General features: G+C 45.7%; 1 protein-coding gene and 1 pseudogene across 3 annotated transcripts in view; one reads left to right on the top strand and one right to left on the bottom strand.

Annotated features, from left to right (window-relative positions):
* The window catches only part of ccdc85cb (coiled-coil domain containing 85C, b), a 58693-nt gene extending 44344 nt beyond the window's left edge, over positions 1-14349 (top strand). For 2 of the 3 annotated variants that reach the window (XM_056294628.1, XM_056294627.1), the window contains 4 exons: positions 2862-2966; positions 8972-9064; positions 10528-10626; positions 12021-14349. In XM_056294628.1, coding sequence (XP_056150603.1) covers positions 2862-2966; positions 8972-9064; positions 10528-10626; positions 12021-12110 — 387 coding nt within the window. In that variant the 3' untranslated portion in view covers positions 12111-14349. The remainder of the gene's footprint in view (positions 1-2861; positions 2967-8971; positions 9065-10527; positions 10627-12020) is intronic. The other variant, XM_056294629.1, reaches the window with a different exon arrangement.
* Positions 14350-14483: 134 nt separating this feature from the next.
* LOC130124847 (cyclin-K-like) overlaps positions 14484-22237 on the bottom strand; it is an 8733-nt pseudogene continuing 979 nt past the window's right edge.

The following is a 22237-nucleotide window of genomic DNA, read 5'->3' as shown; positions in this document are numbered from 1 at the left end:
GTTTTCTCCCAAATTGTATCCGGCCGATCACCCCCCCCTCCTTCCGAGCCTACCCGGTCGCTGCTCCACCCCCTCTGCCGATCCGGGGAGGGCTGCAGACTACCACATGTCTCCTCCGATACATGTGGCGTCGCCAGCCGCTTCTTTTCACTTGACAGTGAGGAGTTTCACTGGGGGGACATAGCACGTGGGAGGATCACGTTATTCCCCCCAGTTCCCCCTCCCCCCTGAACAGGCGTCCCGACCGACCAGAGGAGGTGCTAGTGCAGTGACCAGGAGACACACCCACATCCGGCTTCCCACCCACTGACATGGCCAATTCAATCAATCAATCAAGTTGCATTTTATATAGTGCTTTTCTATTGTGTCTGTAGGGATACCCGGCCAAGCCGGAGGTAACACGGGGATTCGATCCTGCGATCCCTGTGTTGGTAAGCAATGGAATAGACTATCACACCACCCGGAAGCCCCTACCTTGTTGTTTTTGTAATTGGGGAAATTTTCTACTCTCTGACCTAAAAGCAAAATCGAAACTGAATTTCTCATGCCTTACTACAGCAGCTGAGACAACATTAAAAGGCAAAAACAAAAGTTTACTCTTGGCTTCCTAGTTCATGTTTCAAATCACTGTTATGCAATAGCCTACATACTGACGGGTCTCAGTACTAGCAGGTGGAATTTACAATGGATTATCTGCCTCAGTGGACACATTGCCTAACTTCCCATGTTGTGAAAGTAACCCAAAGAACCTTGTGTTTTGGTATGGAGGCGGCTTATCGCTGGAATGGCGACCCTCATAACCAGCTTGGGTGGCTAATTTCTAAAGGCATGATAGGGAGCGGGGAATCGGCAAAGTAGTAGCCAGGTGTGTACACACAACTGGTGCACCGCAGCACCGCGGCGTGCATACTAGGGACACGTAGACACGAAAAGGTGCGTGTCCTTGCATTTGCGTCCATCGTTTGTTCCTAAACTTTATTCCCTCTCCTTCTCCCCTACTTTTGCTACGCGTATCTCTCTCGGACTCACTCAAGTGTGCAGCGCTCGCTGGCTTCACCCGATTGCGCGCTACCTGGCTATAATTAACAATTGAGTGCTCAGTGTGACTGAAGTTAACGATTCATATGACAGATTGAATTTATGCCAGATGATGCGCCATCCATTAACTGCAGGCTCACTGACCTTGGTGATTTTGCAAGAGCAGCCGACAGTAGGGCCCACTCAGGAAACTCAAATGGTGAAAGAGACAGATATCGAGTGAGTTGTTAGATAATGGCTTACTTATGTGTGCTGGGCCAAAAAAAAAGAAGCACTGGATCCATATTTGAACATGATTTCTACTCATACAGCAAACTGACATTAACTCAGTAGAATAAAAAAGTGTGATGTAGTTTCTGCACAGGAGCCTTAAGAGACCATTGTGGTGGTAGAGCACTAAAATGAAGGGAAATATTGAGGAGGTCTGTGCTTTAGGAGCAGGCCTATATCTAGCAGGTGTTACTTGATTACACCTATTTTAGTTTATACTCTATTAAAGTATGGTGTCCGGGAGTGGTCTGCTTTGGCCTTTACCCTTTTGTCATGGCTGCATCACTCAAGCCCCTCATAAGTCAGACAGGAAATGATGCGTTTCCAGGGCTCCTTCCTGTCAGCACCACCAACACTGTGATGGATGAATGGATTGAGGGGATGTGTGCTTTAGCCAAGACGAGATCAGGGGGCCAACTGCCTGCCTGTCCTAGGCTGTCTGGCAAACAAATAGCTCTGTTAGTCTCTGTCAGTGGTCAAGGTGAACTTATGTTTTGGACTAGAAGTTTGTTGAGGACTCGTCACTGACATTTATTTCTCAATAGATGATAGCAATGCTGTTGGGGACAGTGGGCAAAGTAGTCACTGGTTCAATCAATCAGTTGTCAATTAGGATTCATGCCGTTACTGGTTTGCCAAGTTGTTATTTCTTTGGTTGTGCGACATGTTTATTTACAGGACTTTGTCTCGTGCAAATCAGTGTTACTCCTCTCGAAGGGCTAGTGATCAAATAAGTCTACTGAGCCCTGAGAAAGGACATGGTGATCATTGTTGGTTAGCACAAACCCAGATTCAAGGATGCTAAAGGACAGATCAGGAAGTGCCAGGGGAAGAAAAGGAAAAGGTTAGAAGAACAATGAGAGAATATTGAGCCAGAGGAATAATACGAGGGGATATTAAAGGAGAGAGTGGATGAGGGGAATACTAATTGTGGCTTTATTTTTGTGTCCGTTTGTGTGTGTGTGTGTGTGTGTGTGTGTGTGTATGTGTTTGTGCACCCACGATTAATGTGCTGATACCCAGGGGCAGCAGACACGACACAGTGCTTTTGTGTGTTCACAAACAAACATATACACACACACACAGAGCTCATTGGTTTATTTATAGCCTGAGTTCTCCGAGGCATCACGTGTGTTTACATGCTTTGCCACGCGCATAGGGAACACTGGTGCGTGACAGGAGAAATGTCAGGGAAGGGTGGTATTGCTGCGTCTCTACCATCAGACAGGAGCTGGGCTACTTGCTGCCCATAGGAGCCAACGGCCTTTGGCTGATAATGAGACTGAATCTTGAGAACGCCATGTCCACATTAGACTCAGAGCTCACTCAAAGGGATGTGGTGCAGTCCGCGATAATGCCATTTACAGATAACATTACAACAAATAAGGTGTCTGAGGTAAAGTTCAAGTTCAGAGTTGCATTCTGAAGTAAATACGAAACTATCTTCAATTGACAATTGACATTGCAGTAACATCTGAATGTAATCAAATTGTGTCGGTGTGTGTCTTTATCTGTGTGACTGTGTGTGTTTCGGTGTATATGTGCGTTACCAGCAGTGCAACCCAGGTGACCTGCGTGCCCTGAGGAAAGGAATGACCCTCTACCACTCAGAGTCCCAGCTTTCTTCTCTGCCCCAGCGCCAGGACGCCATGCACATGGTCAGTACCCAGCAGGCAAGCACACACACATACACTCACAGAAATAGACACTGATACACACCTATGCATGCAAGCTCACAAATACCAACACGTGCACATTTGCACGGGCAAAATGAACAGAGTGACCCCTCGCACAGGCATTGCTGACAGATACAGGCAAGGCACTCGGGCCTTCACGCGCATAAGTCTAAATTTGTGTCTAAGTTTGTGTCTTTGTTTAATGGCTGGGAGAGATGGCGCTGGATCGTTTGGGGGGGCTTGGTCTGCTGCGTCCTGTGGGCCCAGGGACCATGGCCCTGCCTGGAGCTGTGCCCAAAAAGGAAACACAAAATGAAAGGACATGGTGGAAGTGGGGCAGGCTAAGCTAACTGCCAGCCCATGCAGACCGGAAGTTCCGATAACACCAAGGGTGGTCTGGCGGCGGCCTCGCCTAGCGTTGACTGTGTTTTTGGTGTCGTCAGTGGAGTGCAGGGAGGTGTATCAAAGGTGTCTGGCTGTGAGAGCTGGCATTGGATCAGCTGGGGGAGCCTGGTCTGCTGCGTCCGGCGGGCCCTGAGATCGTGGCCCCTTCCTGGAGCTGTGCCTGAGGAGGAAACACCGAGGGTGGTCTGATAGGACGCGGGAGTGGGGCAGGCTAAGCTAACTGCTAGCCCATGCAGACCGGCAGTTCTGACAGTCATCCTGGTGTTTGCTCAGTGAATTTTTTTTAATATATATATGTTGGATATATGTGTTTTTGTAGTTTTTTTTTGTTTTTTGGATATATGTTTCCCACGACCCTGAGTAAGGATGAGCGGTTTGGATAACGGATGGATGGGGAAACGATATTTCCTTCCATTTCATGTGCGCAGGTGCATGGAATGAAATGACAAATAAATGTTCCCGGTTCCTGATAACCTCAAACACACACAAAACAGCAGCTGGGATTGAGGTGGGCCCGGTTGTGCCTCCTTCTAGTCCTTCTAAAGTGGAGTCAAGTCAAGCCGGCTCTAATTCACTTTCCGTCTAACTCTCCAATTAAACCTCCACGGGGCACTGGGCTCTCCATCTCTCCCGCACACTGCAGGAAGCAAAACATACGCGCAGGCAGAAAGAGAGGGAGGAAGTAGGGGAGTGAGATGGGAGGAAGACGGCGTGGGGAAAGAAAGGGGGCAAACACGGACGGTAGGAAGATGGATGGTAGGAAGGGATGGGGACTGAAAGAGGAAAGAAAAAGTGGAAAGAAGAATTAGGACAGGGCGACAAGGAGAGAAAATGGAAAGCAGTGAGCCGTCCCTCCTCTTCCTCCCAGCTTAACCTCCTCTCCGGGCCCTCTCATCTCCCCTTCATTCCCCCGGAGCCTGTTTGAACTGAATCCCACTATGAAAGTAATTATCCTCTCCAATCCGCCGCCACCCCTGACCCTGCCAGTGTCTGGAGAGGAGAGGCTGGGTAATTGTTTTCTGACTGCTTAAAGAAGGCCAGCGCCGGGTTATACCACTACTCAGAGGACCATCTCCTCTCCTCCGTAAAAATGAAAAAAAAGAAAAAGAAAAAAAATCAATACACAGTTTTAATCACAGGCACACTGTAAGGGCCCCGGTTTACTGCCTCCTGACCTCGACGTGAGCAACTTGACCGCACGGGTCAAACTCCCCTCCTCCTCCTCACTGTCCCATGTGGACCATGAACCGTGACCCCCCCAGAGGTGTCTTCATCGAGGAGGAAGGTTAACAGCAAGTTATCTTGACACTTCTCGGCTGGCACCTGCTCCATTTTTGCAGCACCGCTCACATTTGTAACAAGGTTATGGTATCGACCTGTGTTGTACACCTTGGCTCTGCGACAAGAAGTTGGAATAAATGTAAAGATGTCGGCAGCAGGAGAATCCATCCGGAGGCCGAACGACGGGAACGTAATTGTTCCAATGAAATTATTCCATATATAAGCAGTAGGCTAACACTTCAATTTGGATCATTGCTCTTCTTTTTTTTTTTTGGATTTCCCCCCACTTTTCTTCCAATTTTACTTGGCCAGTTACCCCACTCTTCTGAGCCGTCCCGGTCGCTGCTCCCCCCCTTTCTGCCAATCCGGGAAGGGTTGCAGACTACCACATGCCTCCTCCGATACACGTGGAGTCGCCAACCGCTTCTTTTCACTTGACAGTGAGGAGTTTCGCCAGGGGGACGTAGCGCGTGGGAGGCTCACACCTCGTGTTGTTAGACAACGGAATAGTTCGCCACGGCATCTGGACATCCTCATTGCTCTTTTTTGTGTCTTGCCAGATTTCTAGAATTTCTCAAACTCGGGCATATGATTTGCTAGATAGTAGAAAGCAAACTTTCTGCAAAGCGTTAAGGTTTTATTTACCTTTATACAGACATATTTGCACTTAGGGGTGTCTTAATGTTGGGGCGTCTGGGTAGCATAGCAGCCTATTCTATTGCCTACCAACACGGGGATCGCCGGATCAAATCCCCGTGGTACCTCCAGCTCGGCCAGGCATCCCTACAGACACAATTGGCTGTGTCTGCGGATGGGAAGCCGGATGTGGGTGTGTGTCCTGGTCGCTGCACTAGCGCCGCCTCTGGTTGGTCGGGGTGCCCATTCGGTGGGGGAGGGGGAGGAACTGGGGGGAATAGCGTGATCCTCCCACGTGCTATGTCCCCCTGGCGAAACGCCTCACTGTCAGGTGAAAAGAAGCGGCTGGCGACTCCACGTGTATCGGAGGAGGCACGTGGTAGTCTGCAGCCCTCCCCGGATTGGCAGAGGGGGTGGAGCAGCTACCGGGACAGTTCTGAAGAGTAGGGTAATTGGCTGGGTACAATTGGGGAGAAAAAAAGGAGGGAAAAATTCCAAAAAGAAAAAAGAAAAAAAAAGGATGTCTTTACGTTATGTGATTTGACTATCTTTGACTATCATTGACGTTGAATTCACCTGCAGCTTGTCAGCCAGAGGACAGAAAGTGGACCATCTCTTCTGATGAATTAGTGTTCATCTGAAGGACCCAAAAATAGCTCGGTCACTGATGTTACGGGTACAGCTCACAAATGCAACCTGCTCACAATACATAATTGTCGGACAGTGGACTGGCTTATGCCGCGAAATCATATTTTGATGGACAGACACATTACGGATGCTGTGTGAGACAGACAGTAACTCTCTTTAGCTGCTTTGATGAATCTTTCAGGGTGATTAAAAAGTGATTCACTTCCTGGTCTTATTTTGGCCTGGTTGCCATGGCATCTCCACGGGAACCTGCTCAAGATGAGCTTCGTGGTGACTCACCGGCTGCTCCTCGGTGTGGCCCGAGTCCTTCTATGCGTTGACAAAACTCGTGTTGCCACATCGAAGGACAGAAAGAGAAGATGGAAGACGTTGGGGCAACGCTGCAGTTTTCTGTTATACGCGTGTTGTATGTGCCAGTGCACATGTGCGTGATTGTGCTGTATTCATTAATACGATAGTGTCTACCCATCACCATCTGCCTACCCATTCTTTATATTCAGTTCATGTGTATGTGCGTGTGTATGAGCTGCTGTTTGTTTGCATGTCAAACCGAGAACAGAAAGAAAGATAAAGTAAGCGAGCAGCCGGCCTGCATGGTTCTCACAAACACTCGAAACAGTCCGCTCTCATCCTGCGTGCTAAAACTACAAACCATCGACTCTGACAGGGTTCGCTATCCTCCCCGTCCCACAACGGCTAAATCAAGCCCGTTTATGCAGGGACTCCGTCCCTGACCGCACATCCGTATACGTAGTAAACATGGCCTGGGGCTCGCTGTGTCTCTGCACTGTTCAAATAATTTTCTTTACTACACAGCGTCGGCTTTTCCAGAACAAACTCGGGGGGGGGGGGGGGGGGGGACACAAAAAAACACTTGCACAGGCACTTGCAAGAGTGTTTACACATTTCAGACCGTAGCTTTAACCCACGGAGCACAGCATCAAACAGGAGCGGAGGCAATTTACATAATCTCACTTGTATTCTCAAGTTCCCCGTAGATGAGCTGTATGAGAAACAGCACATCCAACTGTTCGAAACCTCCCTTCAGTATCTTTCACACGAACAAAAGACGCACTGTTGCCGGTGGGCACTTTGTCCCTATTTAACAAGAACGCTGGAGGAAAGAGAAATCCTCAGCTCAGTTCGGGGCCAGTCGTGTCTGCTCAGGTTAGTAAAATGTCTCGCTTGTGTGTTTTATAATCGGGACTATTGTTTTAGCACCACCATATCTGGTTGAAGGTGAGCTCGGGCTGGCACTCAGACGTGGAGGAAGCGGATAAATGCATCGCCAGTGAGCGGAGTAGTGAACCCTGCCTAACAGAGCCATGGAGCCGTGTCTAATGCAGGGCTGTGATGCCAGGTCCTAGTGAATGAAGCTATTGTGTGTGTGTGTGTGTATGTGTGTGTGTGTGTGTGTGTGTGTGTGTGTGTGTGTGTGTGTTAGGTTTTTCTATCCTAATGGAGACAATTGGTCCCCATTAGGATAGAAAAACCTGAAACCACCTACCTTATGGAGACATTTTATGGGTCCCCCATGAAGAAAAGGGTCTATTTTAGGGTTAGGGCTTGGGTTTAGGGTTAAGATTAGGCTATGGGTTAATGTTAGGCATGTAGTTATGATGGTTAAGGGCTAGGGAATGAATGTAGTCAATGAGGGGTCCCCACAAGTATAGTGACATAGTGTGTGTGTGTGTGTGTGTGTGTGTGTGTGTGTGTGTGTGTGTGTGTGTGTGTGTGTGTGTGTGTGGGGTGGGTGGGTGTGTGTCTTCAGCTCTCTGTGTCCCTACCAACAGAGAGCCACTGTCTGGAACTAACCAGGGGGGAGGTGGGGATGAGTCAGATGCCCCTCCTGGTCCACTCACTGGCTGGCTGCTCCCATCATACCAGGTTAAATCACTAATGCAGGTAGCCGGCCTGGCTGAGAGCTGAATACATTGTGAACACATTAAAAAAAAAGAAAAGAAAAAAAGCATAATTGAGGGGAAAGGGATGTCTGGAGATTAGATGGAGGAGACAGCATTCTGAGATCATTTGCTGTAGTTAGAAATTTGACGATTTGTCTGCCCACCCTTTTTTTGGACAATTTGTCGGCCCACCCTTTTTTCTGTTTTGTGCTGTGTTGGAACTGGACCCCCAAGGACAAGGATGTAGTGGTTTATCTATCTTTGTTAGATGTGTTTGCATGAGCCTTGTACCACGAATGGGCTTCAATGGAAAACGGAAAACTCTGTGCGTGTGGGGGGGTGGGGGGGGCTCAGTGCTCTCAATTGTGAGGTCTAAATCTCTCTCTCTCTCTCTGTGCCATATCTGCTATGGTTTGGACTACAGCTGAGTGAGAAATCGCCTAAATTCATTAAGTTGTTTAAGACGATGATCGGGATGTTTATTTGGTGCATTTCACATATGAGGTGTTTGACAATGGTGGGCTATACTCACCCTGCATCAGGTTTGGTGACTACAGCAAAGCCCCAATAACTTTGGATCATCATTATGTGTCAAATTTTCATCATTAGAGCTGCTACAAGGATTTTTTTCACTGATTATCAATCAGTCACAATGTAATGTTGGTGCCTTTATATGAGCAACATAAGCAAATGAGCTCATTAGTTAGAAGGTTGTATATTTCTATGTACCAATTTGAATTGCTTGGATTCCCTGTGAAATCTGATGAAAATATTTACGGCACACAGACGGGATACATAGCCACAATCAGATTACCTCATTGCTGTGTGTCTTGCAAACACATTGTTTTGTCCAAAATGCCACGGCATCTCTGTTTTCTCTTCACAACAAACAGATGTATGTACGAGCTACCATAGGATGAAGGTAAATCTTTGCAGCAAAAGGCAATGCTTAGTGGGACAAGGCATACACCGTGTAGTGACACTGTTGTAGATTAGTCCATCCCTGCTGCCCTCCAAAATATCGTTTCCTCGCAGACGACTTAGCAATGCTGTCGACAAAACCTCAGAAATGCCCTGCGACAGCTGGTACTTATGATCTCTCTCTCCTCCCAGGGTACAGGGCGTCTTCCGACCAGCGAGTCCTCTCCGGCCACGGGCTACCTGTCCTGCGTCCAGAAGCCTGAGGCTGTGGTGCATGCCATGAAGGTCTGACCTGAGGGGAGGGGGAGGTGGGGTTGGATCTGAAATGGGGGGTGGGGGGGTGGACAAAATCATGATTAACATAGTTTACCGTCCCTCAAGTTAAAAGCAATCACCGGCTATACCACTTGTGTCACTATAACTTGAACAGTTTATATGTAATTGATACATGGGATGCAGTTTTGCAGGGATAAAGGGAAACAAAGTCACAATTTTTACTGCATGCACTACTGCTACTACCCCCCCCCCAAAAAAAAAGAACAATAAATAAATGAAATAATGCCAGATTGTGTTTTACGGGGACGGTTTTCTAGTACCAGCTGTCCCTGTAGATGTGACTGAGTCCCTCTCTGGAGTTAACCAAAGCTGTGTTCTCACCTGTAGTATGGTTCTTTGGTCTAAGCCAATGGGTGAAAAAGCTGCTTTGATTAATTTTGCATTTGGTCCACTGAGGGTTCACATTGTGTTTTTTGCAAATGAACCAAAGTCAAATGGACTAACCAGTAACTCGTTTCATTCATTGGCCAGTTTTGATGACCGTTGGTGGTAATGTTTTCTGTAATGTACTGCAGGAACCCAGGACAGGTGCAAAATGACTGCTTCGATTTGCTAAGGCAGCACAGTGACACAGTGGTTAGCGTGGTCGCCTCACAGCAAAAAGGTGCTGGGTTCGAACCCCGGGGTTGTCCAACCTTGGGAGTCATCCCAGGTTGTCTACTGTGTGGAGTTTGCATGTTCTCCCCGTATATGTGTGGGTTTCCTCCAGGTGCTCCGGTTTCCTCCCACAGTCCAAAGACATGTAGGTCAGGTGAATCGGCCATACTAAATTGTCCCTAGGTGTGTGTGTGTGTGGGCCCTGTGATGGACTGGCGACCTGTCCAGGGTGTCTCCCCGCCTGCTGCCCAGTGACTGCTGGGATAGGCTCCAGCATCCCACGACCCTACGTAGGATAAGCGGCTTGGATAATGGATGGATGGATGATTTTAAGTGTTTGCGTTTTGTTTAATGTTACAAAATGAGTTGAGGGCAAACTTGTTAATGAGAGGTGAAGCACGACTCCCTAGCCCTATGGAAACGTATACTTTATCATGACTGTCCAATTAAAAAAGGATGTGATGTTTTGGTCATTCAGACCATCAGCCATGGAATCACAACAACGATTTGCAAATAAGAGAGCAAATGTGGACAGACGATGAGATGGAAGTCCTCATTTTCAGAAAATCCCGCAATTTGTTTTGCAGGATTTCCTGAGTTCACACCACAGACAAACACCAGGGTTTGCATGACATCACTCACACCGGCCTAAATGAACCCGACTAAACTGGCTAACGCACCAGAGTTCCTTTAAACCACACAAAACATGTTAGATGTAAACACAGCCCAAGTTAATTTGGCAGTTGGACTCCAACCGCCTCTCATTCTTGAAATATGATGCACGCACAGTCCCTCATGCTTCTCTCTACCACCAGGTGCTGGAGGTCCATGAGAACTTGGATAAACAGGTTCCAGAGGACTATGAAGAGGATCTCAGTGAGAAGGAGAAGGCCATTGTTCGGGAGATGTGCAACGTGGGTATACAGCACTCATCATCCACCTTGATGTGCCCGTACTCTTTTTTTTTTAATGCCCTCTGTTGTTAAAAAAAATAGCCTATGTTGATTTCAAATGCAACTGATATACATTGCAGTGACATACATTTACTCCTTAAATCTTCCAGAATAATAACCATGGTCTCTGTGCAAGGCCTACCTAGTCTTCGCATAACGTAGTTGTTTTTTTTTTTAACTCTTTCTACCCTTACTCTGGGTGCAAATCAGGTTAGGATTTGAGTGGCTTTTGCTAATGAGGAAGCCTCATTTGGTATGGAGCAAGACTCGCAGCAGTGTCCTGAACACAGTGCTCCTTCCATCTGCTACTGATATACATTGCAGTGACATACATTTACTCCTTAAATCTTCCAGAATAATAACCATGATCTCTGTGCAAGGCCTACCTAGTCTTCGCATAATGTAGTTTTTTTTTTAACTCTTTCTACCCTTACTCTGGGTGCAAATCAGGTTAGGATTTGAGTGGCTGTTGCTAATGAGGAAGCCTCATTTGGTATGGAGCAAGACTCGCAGCAGTGTCATGAACACAGTGCTCCTTCCATCTCTTTCTCTCTCGCTCTCTTTTGCTCTCTCTCTCTTTCTTTCTCTGTGCCCTTCCCCCTCACTCCCAGCACCCACACTCCCATTGCTTTCCATGGAGCAAGCTCTAATTGGAGGCCTTAAGAAGAGGCTGGTAGTTGAGCTGTCAGAGCAATTAAACCAGAGTGGCAGGGAAAAGAGCACCCCTCCAACACCCCCTACCCACCCCACCTGACCCCCTCTCTGTCTCGCCTCTCCATTCTTTCCCTCCTCTGCCCCATCCCATCCTAGCCTACCCCACTCCACCCCACCTGGTCTGCCTCCATCATCTCTGTGCATGCTGAAAGACCCTGTCCTGGATAAAAAGGTTTTCTGATTAGAGAGAGCGAGCTGGGCTATTTGGGCCTAGTAGAGGTATGTGACAGGCCAGGAATCTTGGGAGCTCTACAATAGTGCCTCTGTAATATCACTGGGGCCTCCTGGGGCCTCTCTTGCAGCAGAGATCTTAGCAGCGGGGACTGCAGTCAGGCAGCCTCCCAGAGACGGAGGACAGAGATAGCTCAGCCATGGTGTGGTGCACTAGCTTAAAGTGGGAGTGTTTGAAGTTTTCCGACTTGAAGAAGAAAGTCTTTTTTTTCCTTCCCTCCAGCCTTACTATTTAGGTCTCCGTCTCTCTCGCTCTCTCTCATGCTCTCGCTCTCTCTCTACCTCTGTCTTTCTCTTTAACTCAACCGGTCTTCTCTTTTTCTCTCTCACCACCCTTCTCTCACTGTGCTGTTGCTCCCATCTCAACCCCCCTCCCCATTCATCATCATCATTCCTGTTCATGTGTGCAGGTGGTGTGGAGAAAGCTGGGCGATGCGGCAGGATCAAAGCCATCCATCAGACAGCACCTCTCCGGGAATCAGTTCAAAGGGCCTCTGTAGCACGGCAACCGGAGAGAGAGAGAGAGAGAGAGAGAGAGAGAGAGAGAGAGAGAGAGAGAGAGAGAGAGAAGCCAAGAAAAAAAGCAGGATCTACCTTCACTCACCTGAAACAGCCTCTTGTTACTGCCTACACTACCCATCATGCCACGTTTCCCCACTGCCTACAGTACCCAGCGTTCCCACAGCAAGCCTGCACATCGGACGTGATGACACCCCTCTGCACGGACAATACGTTTCCTTTAGAGCTCACAAAGCATTGACAACTGGCAGCTAGCTTCACGGACATGCCATTTTTTCTTTCCATCGATTCCGGGGTTAAATGCCACAGAATGATGTCTTTCTTTTCAGTAGGCTATATTCTAGGCTTGTGATAAATCTGTGAAAATTTAAGCTACAAATAAGTACACGACAAATATAGTCCTTTTGCGCCTGTGCCACTCATATGGTTTCGAGCACAGAAGCTTAAAGTTGTTGGTGCAGAACTCTCTGGACATGTTGCTTTTCTGTTAAGGTAACATCGTGGTGGTAACTTCAGATAAAGTTTGATAGTACCTCCTATAGAGACCTTAGCTTCTCTGTCACCTGTCTCGCCCCTTAGTGGTCAATGAATATAATAAGCATTAGCAATTTAAAGTGTTAACTAAGTGACACCCACTGTGACCTAGCGCCTTTTGCTCATAAGACAAGTCTATTAATACTACAGTCTAGAGATAACTGTTAACTTGTGTATATTATGTATAAAACCATAGCACTACTATGTTGTTATCGTTGACTTTACTTTTATCTATTTTTTATTCTAGTGTGGCCATGCGATCAAGTATTTAGTTTGAAAGGCTTACACAACCAAACCTTAAACAAGGTTTTATTTTAGTAATGCAGTTCATCAGTTTATTATTATTGTATTTTTTTTTAAATCAAAAATTTCTAAGATTCCTTTCCTCTGCATCCTCTGAAAATGTATCAAGGCCATTCTCAATCAGACCATCTCGGCAAGAGTCAAAGAATAGGTAGACGGATAGTTTCCTTATTTTGAATTGTGAAAATAACTGAAATTGTATGCTGTGTGCATGCTCGACAATCATGTTCTCAGGTTGAGGGGGCTACAGCTTTACCTTTGCCCTGTGACTGTGTGTGTGCGCGTGTGCGTGCATGCATGTGTGTGGGTTTGTGTGTGTGAGAGCCGGCATGAGTGTGAAGACTGAATTGCTCTCTTGAATCCATCATGTTTGTTTGTGAATTCTCTTTTTTCTCTGTTGAATCCTGGTTTCAGAACAGCTTAAGACTGCTGAAGACATTTGCTGCCTCCACAACAGGCCTTGTCTCATTGTTTAATGAAACTCCCAAGGCCAAGGGCTAAATTCTTTTGCCTGGTTTACACAAGTTTAATTTGTGGCAGGCATTATAAGATTGCTGTGAGTACAGTTTTTTTTTTTAACTTCCTTTAATTATTTTAATTGTCCAGACATTGCAACGAATGGAGACGGTCATGTTTTCCGGGAATTATGCCCTGTCCTTGCGGATCCAGCAGGTGTGCTCCAGCAGTGCATGTTTATGAAAGCTGCACCCCCCCCCCCTTGTTAGGATGTGAAATAAGTCTTCCCTTAGATGTTTTCTGCAAATACAAATGATTTAAACGAGTATTCCTTGATGTCAGAGTGAACGAGCACTGTCAATCAGATGAACTGTAGCCAGGTTTTACACAGTCGGCAGGACTCAGTAACTGGGCCGTCCCTTTTGTTTACTTGGAAAAAGTGGTTCGCCTGGTGACCGCCAGGTGAGACTCTCCCAGTTTTGTTTTTTTTAGGCTGCTGTCTGTGCACCCATGCTCTCTCAAGTAATGACGTACACACACAAAAAAAAAGAATATTCAAAGTGTGGGATTTTGCAAGTGTCCTTTTTAATAGGAACAGAATTGAAGCCATGATACAATTTTGAATATTTTCTATGGCATTTGATTTGAGATGTGCCACATTTTTTTCTGCATGGTGTTTTGATTTGGAACCTGGTTTTTTAAACTTATATATAAAGTTTTTTTTTCTGCATATGTGCTTAACCACAAGAGTCCCAGACTCTACAGTGTAACCGTCAATTCATGTAGTAACTGGCATGACTAACTTCTTTTCATGAAATTTACTGTTATCAGATGGATATTATTGGTAGACAGAGAAACAAAAACATGAAATAGGGCACTTTTAGAAAGAAAACAATTTAGCAGAAAATAAACAGTTCTTTAATGATACTTTACTGTGTTGTTTTAGGACTGGTCAGTGGAACCCATTTAAACAGCATGCTGCTTTGATCAACTGAGCTTAAGTTAGTGCCTGAAAATATCCATCCATCCATTATCCAAGCCGCTTATCTGAATTTGGGTCGCGGGATGCTGGAGCCTGTCCCAGCAGTCATTGGGCAGCAGGCAGGGAGACACCCGCCAGTTCATCACAGGGCCCACACATTCACACCTCGGGACAATTTAGTATGGCCGATTCACCTGACCTACATGCCTTTGGACTGTGGGAGGAAACCGGAGCACCCGGAGGAAACCCACACGGACACGGGGAGAACATGCCAATTCCACACAGAGGACGACCTGGGATGACCCCCTAGGTTGGACAACTCCGGGGTTCGAACCCAGGACCTTCTTGCTGTGAGGCGACTGTGCCAACCACTGCGCCACCCTGCCTGAAAATAAAAGCACACAAATTCTTACATCTACAAAACAAACCAGTCTTAAAGTAAAAACAAAACATCATCCATCCAATTCTATGTAGAAATAAAATCAATGCAGCTGGAACCTGTTTGAATCATTATCTCCCCGCCAGGTGACCGGGAGGGGATTATGCGTTTGGTGTGTCTGCGGCTAAACTCGCGACTACTAGACCCAGCAGCCTAAATTGTTATTGTGCAGTTATGACTATGAGGAAGAACCCCTCCTGGTTGCGGTGATTCACAACCTTAAAAAAAAAAAAGTTCCATATTTCCCATTCAATCGACTTGGGGGGGCTGCGCACCCTTTTTTCTGTCCGTGTGTGGATGCCTGGTGGAGAGCTGACTGGCGGAGTGCACTCTAGTTAAGGCATGTATTTGACAAGCCAGGTGAAAATACACAAACAAAAGACCTCCAAATTAAGAAAAGAAGGTATTTATTTTCCTAAGTGTCATTCAGACACAAAAGCAAAGTTCGGTGCAGGTTACATTATCGCCTATTACAGAAAAGCCTGACTAAGGCACATATGGATAGAACCTCACAAGAGATCCATAAGCAGGACAATGTATCAGCAAATATACCTTGGACACAGTTGTACTGACTACAACTTCCCGTGTGGTGGCTGCAGTGCAGACTCATTCAAATTCAGACAGGAAAACTAAAGCAATAATAAAAACGGAAGAAGGTGATAGGGCTGGGTGATAACTAACACAAGATGGGATGTTTTCTAACATGGTCATACTTTTCACATGCATAATGCTAAAGCAGAGACAAGCTTAAGAATGACAGTAAACTACAGCACATGTTTAGTTAAAGGGCAGTATCTTCTTTGCCTGACAGTCTTGCTTATGTGAACAAGGAGGTTCAGCAGTTTGTTATGGTGTCTTTCTCTTAAAAAAAAAGGGAACGTGGAACAAAATGTAAGCCTTCCTTCCGGGAGATTGAACATATTCCAGGGACCAAAGACCATGAGATGATGACGAGGGGTTGCAGGAAAACCAATGTTAAGGATATCATCAGGAGAGAATAAAACATTTGAAATAAAAAGGAGCGTTGCGCATCCAAAAATCAGACCTGTGAAAAATCAAAATCAAAAAGGGTGATCGATGTACAGCTAAAATTCCTGCTCATACAGCGGACGCAACACTCCCATCTAAAGGGAAAATAATACAATCAGGTATGAATTTAAGAGGGAGGTCACTTTTTTTTCCCCCCATTTATGAGGAGGGAAAAAGTTGTCAGTTGTTTTTATGGGATCCCAGATCCAGTAGTATGATGTATGTGCTGTACCCCAGATCCAGCAGTATGATGCATGTGCTGTATCAAGTTCCAGCTACTAATTGGGCAGGGGGGGACTGAAAATTCTCATCACGTATTTGCTGGGTCTCCTGACAGTAACACAAACTTTCTAATTAACCTCTTCCAAGTTTGTTTTGGCCAACTTTCACACAGAACCCCAGCAACTGTTATAAAAAGAGTCATACTGGAGGTGAACAGAATCTCTTATCCTTTGTTGGTACCACTCGTAAGGACTATTATGGAGCTTTGGATCCCCAGTTGCGGGTCTGCACAGCCGAAGTTCTGAAACTGCTTGGATTTTCTCAACTCTTTCTCTCATTCTCCCTTGCTCCTTCCACTCTGTTTTTAATTTCATCTCATCCACCCACCACGGTTCATGGGCATGCCAGGGGGTGGAGGCAGTGGTACCTGTGACTGCCCTGGAGGAACTGGGGGTGGAGGAGGATACCCAGCAGGAGGCAGGCCTATCCCAGGAGGAGGTACGTGGCCTGGTGGCATGCGTGGGGGAGGCGGAGGAGGGTAGCTGGGGTTATAGCCTGGTGGGGGGTAGGTTGGGGGCAAGTTTGGTGGTGGGTAGGTGGAGGGAGGAGGAGGCGGTGGGCCTGGGGGTGGCGCGGTTGGTGGAGGGTAGGCATGAGGGTGGTAGGGTGGCATGGGGGGTCCATAGTTGGGTGGAATGGGGGCGTAAGAGGGCCCCTCTGTCTTCATGATAGACTGGAGATTCTGGTAGCCTTCTCCGGACATGTAGGAGCTAGTGGTGGACATGAGGTAGTTGGAGGGTGGTGGTGGAGGTGGACGGTGGGGGAGTGGAGGGGGCTGATGAGGTGGAGGGGCGTGTGGGGGTGGCGGGGCTGACTCACTTCCTGGTTCTGCCTCTGAAGGTGGGGCTGGAACAGGAGCAGGAGCAGGGGCGGGAGCCTTGCGATCTAGCCCCGAGGAAGATGCAGACAGTGAGAAAAGTGTTAGGCGTTGTTAAGTAATGCGTTGTTATACAGTGACTAAGTTTCTAAGTAACAACATGGTAGGCCATTTATAGCTATTCAGCCACCATATGCAGGCTTTAAAGCCGTGTGCCTTGTTAGCAGATCACAATAATTAAAAAAAAAAAGCACCAAAAGCAATGAATGCCTCATTCACCTGTGTATGGCAGTATGTTTACTAATCCCAGACAGTTTATGTGCAGCTACAGCAAGTACCAGACCTTTAGCTACACAGGGGGTCTCATTAGCAGGCTCACAGAATAATCAGATTGATCTGATAGAAGCCACGAGTGTACATGTGTTGAGAAATGTATTGGCTAGACAGGTTTCTGATTATGTAACCAGACTCAGAGGGCTAAAGACTTAGGGATGCCTGTTGCTCCCAGCAGCAGGCCCAGGCAGGGTGCACTGGGCCCTTAGTAACAATCTATCCAGTCTCGCGCACAGAGGCAGCAGGGTGTCAAGAAAATGCCATTACAGTATGTTCCCCTTTAAAGAAGAAGATTGAAGCAGACAGGTAAGAGACTCACCAGGGGGTGGTTGTGATGTTGGCAGAGGCGGCATCGGACTCTCCAGCCGGGGAATCTTTGAGCCAACTTGTTCTGTGGTTCAGAAACATAACTCAATGATACAAGAAATGCTTTACCACAGTGTGCATACACAAACATGGCTGTAGTTTAAACACATTAAAGTATACATAAAATATGGTGGAAAGCGATTGGTCTAAATAGGAACAAGTTGTTAGTTGTAATGTGTCCATATGATACCAAATTGTTTGTTTGTTCTTATCAAGTTTTCAAGAGAACATTTATTGAAATACAACCTCAGCCTTATCTACTACTACCACTACTTTTGGCTGCTCCCGTTAGGGGTCGCCACAGCGGATCATCCATTTCCATTTCTTCCTGTCCTCTGCATCTTCCTCTCACACCAGCCACCTGCATGCCCTCCCTCACGACATCCATAAACCTCCTCTTGGGCCTTCCTCTTTTCCTGGTAGCTCCATATTCAGCGTCCTTCTCCCAATATACCCAGCATCTCTCCTCCACACATGTCCAAGCCATCTCAATCTTGCCTCCTGCTTTGTCTCCAAACCGTCCAACCTGAGCTGTCCTGCTAATAAAATCATTCCTAATCCTGTCCTTCTTCGTCACTCCCAATGAAGATCTTAGCATCTTCAACTCTGATCTTCAACCTCAGTCTTATGACAATGGGGGGGGGGGGAACTCACCTGGAGCCTTTGGTTCATCTTTTGGGGATCCCTGAAAGAGGGGGGACAGTGAATGAATCCCATTTTAATCAAAGCAGCTCACACGTTTTGTGTGAAATAAAAAAAAAGAAAGAAAAAAATTACTAAATCAGCACGTGTATAATCTAATTTAAAGGCAAACCCCCGCAACTACATCTGCTGCTTTTTGAGCTGTTATGTACTCACATATGGGCGTTTGAGTGGGCGGGCAGGCTGCCACCTTCTGGTGAGGTCTTCTTTGGTGGAGGGGGAGGAGGGTTGGAGCTCTGAGGTTGGCTCTGGGGGGCTAATGGGAGCAGGGGGTTGAGGTGCAGCAGCCCCTCTCCTGCTCCTGCATCTGCTGAGGAATGGCTTGTTGCCCTGGGAGTAAAGATCCAGGATCTGATGGCAGATGTCTGGGAGACAGAAACACAAGTCTTCTAAATTAAAAAACCACACCACACCACAGTACATGTGAATGTAAATAAATAAATCAACAAGGATATCATTTTTTAAACAATCAATACATTGCACAATTGTCACATTATTGGCTAATGCACTATGGGCTTGATAACTAAGCTGTGGGCTCTCAACTTAAGAGATGACCTTTCCAAACAAAGCAGTTAAAGAAATCAGGTTTTCACTTATTTTGATCAATATCTTGTTCCGTTTCAAAAAAATTCCCCAACGTTTAAACATAAGCTTAAGCACATACATACGTGTGGTTTTAAAACATTTTGTACACAAACAGGTTTATCATCCTAAATTATTTATACTTTAGTTCCACAATATTACATTACAGTCATTTAACTGACACTTTTATCCAAAGCGACTTACAATAAGTGCATTTAACGTAGGAAATCAGGAGAACTACTAGTCATCAGAGGTCATAAGTGCATCTAAACAAGCATCTAAGAGCAAAACCAGTGCTAAAGTACAAGTGCAAGAAAGCGATCTTTTTTTTTAAATGAGTGAATACAATAAGTACTAAGAACAAGTAGCAGGGTAGTAGTTCTTAAAGAGGTGAGTTTTCAACCTGCGCCGAAAGATGAGCAGCGACTCTGCAAATAAATATTATACAAGTGCAACAACATTTTAAGTACAGTGGGGGAAAAATTCAACAAGATAAAACTTGTGAATTTTAACAGGGTGAAATCTGGGAGCTTTTAAACCCTGTAAACCTATTTAGGCAACTTGCTCACATGCACACAAACATGCACGCACGCACACACACAAACACATGAAAACCTGCAGGCATATCACATTAACAATAAACAACAACAGTAGTTTGAAATAGAAGTGTTATTTGTTTGCCCTGGACTATAACTGTAAGAAAAGCAGATAATGTACAAAGCCGTGACAAAGTATTTGCCCCCTTCCTAAATTCATCTATTAGTGCCAATTCCACTGAATGATTTAAGATTTTGGACAACACGAGTAAACACAAAATTATTAAAAGGACCAGGACTGGAATGCACGGCCCACTTCTGTAAGAGTGTAATGAAAATGAAAATGGGGAAGCACAGTGGACCACTGGTTAGTGTTGTTGCCTCACAGCAAGAAGGTCCTGGATGTGCCTTTCTGTGTGGGCTTGCGTGTTCTCCCTGTGTCTGCGTGGGTTTCCTCATGGGTGCTCTGGTTTCCTCCCACCATAGAAACACATGCATGTTAAGCTTATTACTCCTGCCTGCGCCCCTGACCAAGCCAATGACAAAGAAGCTGGAGTTGGCCCCCAGGTGCCGCACTATGGCTGCCCTAGTGTACACGGCTGCCCACTGTTTCTAGTGTTTGTATAGAGGATGGCTTAAAGCAGAGAATGAATTTCATGGTATGTATTTACACTGTCAATAAAGTATCTTCAATACCTTCAAGCAGCTCAACTGGAACATCTTGGACAAATTGCTCCCACCAGCGACGGGATGACTGCTTGGCAGTCCACTCTTGGATGTCAAACTTACAGAGACGCCCAGCCAGGTACATGACAGCCACAGCTATGATCTCTGGCTCCCACTGTAGGGACAGCATGGTGCACAGGCTGGGAGAAGAAAAGGGACACAGGCAGTATAGTAAAGGTCAACTCATTGTTAGTTGGGTACTTTGCCTGCTGTCAGAGCCAGAAATATTTTTTTCTGGCTCAAATATGGAAATGAAAAGACTCTATTCTACTGAAATTCTTACATCTTTTTTAATGACATGCTGAGAGATTGTTACTCACGCTTTAAAAAGGGATAAAAAAAAACTTTCAGTTATCTTTTAAAATTATTTATGGACTCAAAAAATGATGTATAACATAGGCAATGACTTTCGGGAAATACCTGTTAAAAGAAAAACAAAGTTTGGACTAAGATATTAAGCATGTGCTAACAGTATAAACATCGTCATTCAAGCAAAGCAAAGTCTTGAATGAAACATTTGTCTGACTGGCATGCAGTAACTGATGAGTAAAGGCATAATGGAGTCCCCTACAAAACATAGTGCACTTCAGGAAGTGTCAGTTGTAATGAACGGGGTAAGTGTGACTGTGTGCGACCAGGAGTGGGAGTGAGGGTTCAAGTATGTGCTCTGGTGCCTGCTGCTTACCTGTCATTGACAAGGTCCATGCCATCTGTAGCACTTACAAACTTTATTTTTCTCACCTTAAAACAAAATAAATCATTTAATTTGAAAGAGAAAAAAAGACACACTATCAATTTCCAAAATGGTCATCGATCCCGATGTGTTGATTTTGATGCTACAACATTGCTACTGCACCTTTGAGTGCTTGACATAACGCAGCAAAAACATGTAGGGGTGCTCCACCTGCAGGTCAAACTTGATAGTCTGAAGTAAGATCCTCTCCAACACCATCACCTCCTCCTGTCAATAGAATAACAAATAAATCAACAAACTGTGAAGCCTGACCTCTGTGACAGACTGGAACATAGTTAATTCTATTTTCCTCCAATTCTACACAACAAATATATTAAAATCAATCTTGGTATATATATGCGTGTGTGTGTGTATGTGTGTGTGTAAAATGTCTCCTGCTGCCATTGGTAGAGGGACATATTGACAACAGCACTCAAGGTAGAGGGACACCAGGATCTCACATGATGTGCAAGGGAAACTTAAAACATATCAAAATAGTCTGCATATGAGAGGCATTTAAGATGACCACTGCATCCTGCATGTACTTAGTACCACCCTTAGGAGTATTTTTATCACTTGGTCAGTGCAGAAACACATTTGATGCAGGGGATATTCAAACATTCAAGGCAAAATCCTGCAGCATAACATCAAAACTTATAGGTATAGTACAAGACCATATATCACTGGTGTGATTAAAATAATCACACCACTGGGTGTGCACTGGGTGGAATTCAAGCTAATTGCAAGCCTATGCAGCATGCAGACCCGCAGTTGCGACAGTCACCCTGGCTGGCGCTCGCTCTCTTGAACAGTGATTTTTTTTTTTAATGTTGGATATGTATTTTTTGTAGATTTTTTTTTCTTGTAGTTTGGATATGTGTGTTCCTGTAGGTTTTGGATATGATGTTTTTGTCTTTGTGTTGCACTGCTGTGAGCTGAGGGAAACGATATTTCCTTTCATTTCATGTATATGAAATGAAATGACAAATTAATGTTCCTGATTCCTGAATTCTGAAAAGTATTAGCCATAATGAAAGGAAGGACAAAATGTCTGATAATGCCAAGGGAGAGCAAGTGTACCTTCGGGTCATCTCCAAACTGGGCAAACTGCACATCATTTAGTAAGCTACGGGCTGTTTTGATGATGTCTTTACACTTCCTTTGGGGTTTCCTCCACTTTTCCCGGCCAGGAAAAGACAGCAGCCGCCTGTGACCTGTAGAGACACAACTCAGAATGTTTACCCAACTTATTTGGTCAGCGACAACGAATTAATGAGAATATTCAGGG

The sequence above is a fragment of the Lampris incognitus genome, chromosome 15 (assembly GCF_029633865.1).
Source record: "Lampris incognitus isolate fLamInc1 chromosome 15, fLamInc1.hap2, whole genome shotgun sequence".
Classification (NCBI taxonomy): domain Eukaryota; kingdom Metazoa; phylum Chordata; class Actinopteri; order Lampriformes; family Lampridae; genus Lampris; species Lampris incognitus.
The sequence above is the reverse complement of the archived record's forward strand: the minus strand, read 5'-3'. Positions and strand labels throughout refer to the sequence as shown.